The sequence below is a fragment of the Psammomys obesus genome, unplaced genomic scaffold (genome assembly GCF_907164565.1).
Source record: "Psammomys obesus unplaced genomic scaffold, mPsaObe1.curated_primary_1811, whole genome shotgun sequence".
Classification (NCBI taxonomy): domain Eukaryota; kingdom Metazoa; phylum Chordata; class Mammalia; order Rodentia; family Muridae; genus Psammomys; species Psammomys obesus.
In genome coordinates this window covers 7,135,410-7,136,781 of record NW_026596445.1, presented here as the reverse complement: position 1 = coordinate 7,136,781, position 1,372 = coordinate 7,135,410, and the positions used below count along the sequence as shown (strand labels likewise).

General features: G+C 43.6%; 1 protein-coding gene across 2 annotated transcripts in view; it reads right to left on the bottom strand.

Annotated features, from left to right (window-relative positions):
• Window positions 1-971, bottom strand: part of Chm (CHM Rab escort protein) — a 139,665-nt gene extending 138,694 nt beyond the window's left edge. For both annotated transcript variants that reach the window (XM_055598247.1, XM_055598248.1), the window contains exon 1: window positions 918-971. In XM_055598247.1, coding sequence (XP_055454222.1) covers window positions 918-966 — 49 coding nt within the window. In that variant the 5' untranslated portion in view covers window positions 967-971. The remainder of the gene's footprint in view (window positions 1-917) is intronic.
• Between the last annotated feature and the right edge of the window lie 401 nt (window positions 972-1,372).

Sequence of the window (1,372 nt, the reverse complement as noted above, 5' to 3'; positions counted from 1 at the left end):
CCCCCCCCCCGCCCCTCCCAAAACCAGCTCTTGTATCCTATGCAAAATACATACCTTACAGTTAACAAAAGATTTGCTTATTGCTGCCAAATGTTACAGGATTAACTAGTCAACTAGAAGCTGAAGAGGATTTCTGGCTCCACCCAAAACATGGAGAACTAATAATGGAAAAGCAAGCAGAAGCTAAGGTCAGACACGGTATCTGGAACACTGGAGCTTACTCAGCACATCGAATTATGGTGTATAAATGGGTGACAGAAAATAAGATGACTCCTTCCTGCATCTTAAACAGGATACTTTAAACACCGTAATGCAGGAATAATGGCTACCTCAAGAGAAAAAAAAAATCCTTAGGCTACTCAACACAACAGAAAAGAGTATGTTTCCTTTCCCTTAGTAAAAACACACATAGGTAACAAATGAGCAACATTCTTATAAAACAGATTGAGCTGCATCTGAACTGCAGTGTATCCTAGGATCATGTAAGTATATGGGGGAAAAGCCCTATGAAATGGCTACACAAAACATGAGGAGTATAACCTTGAAATCAATTAGAGAAGGAGGCGATTATTTTTGCCAATGACGTCTCCATTGATCAAATCCCGACCCTCCATTCTGATGACACTGCAAACCCACCTTCCTCTAAGGAAATTAACAGGAAATACACAGCAACCAACCTCAGCAACCGGCATCGACCAGATCGACCCCTACTCAAATGGCTCAAAACACCCCGGATCCAAGCCCCGCCCTGGAGCTGCCAAATCCCGCACTGAATCCAGACTACCTCACTTCCTTTCCGTCCTCCCTCTCAGGCTCGACCCCCGCAGTTTCTGACCAACCCTCGCCACTGACAGAGAAACAGAAAAACGAGAATGATTTCCTTTACTTTGTCCAGGAAAAACCAGGGCCACACATACCCGTCCCTATTACGATCACATCAAAGTCCGAAGGGAGATTATCCGCCATCTTGACAGGAAACGTGTCACGTGACTGTAGTTTGTGGATGTGAGTTCCTAAGGCAGTCCCTAGAGAGAAGGCGGAAAGAAAAACAGTGCATTCTGGGTGTTGTAGTTTCAGGATGGTGGGTCCAGGCGACAAGGACTAAGTTTTTGAAAAGTAATTGCAAAAGGTAAAAGCTAGAGACCTGATAAGCTAGGGTAAGATAGAAAGGGAGGAAGTCCTCTCTTATTAGTGGACTAGAGGAGGGGAATAGGAAGAAAGGAAGGAGGGAAGGTGGGGTTGGGAGGAGACGGAGGGGTCACAGCCAGGATACAAAGTATACAAATTGTAATAATTTTTAAAAATAGTTTAACTTCATAAGAAAAAGAAAACCTCAATTTACTTTACAAGGTTCAGTGTGATATGGAAAAGA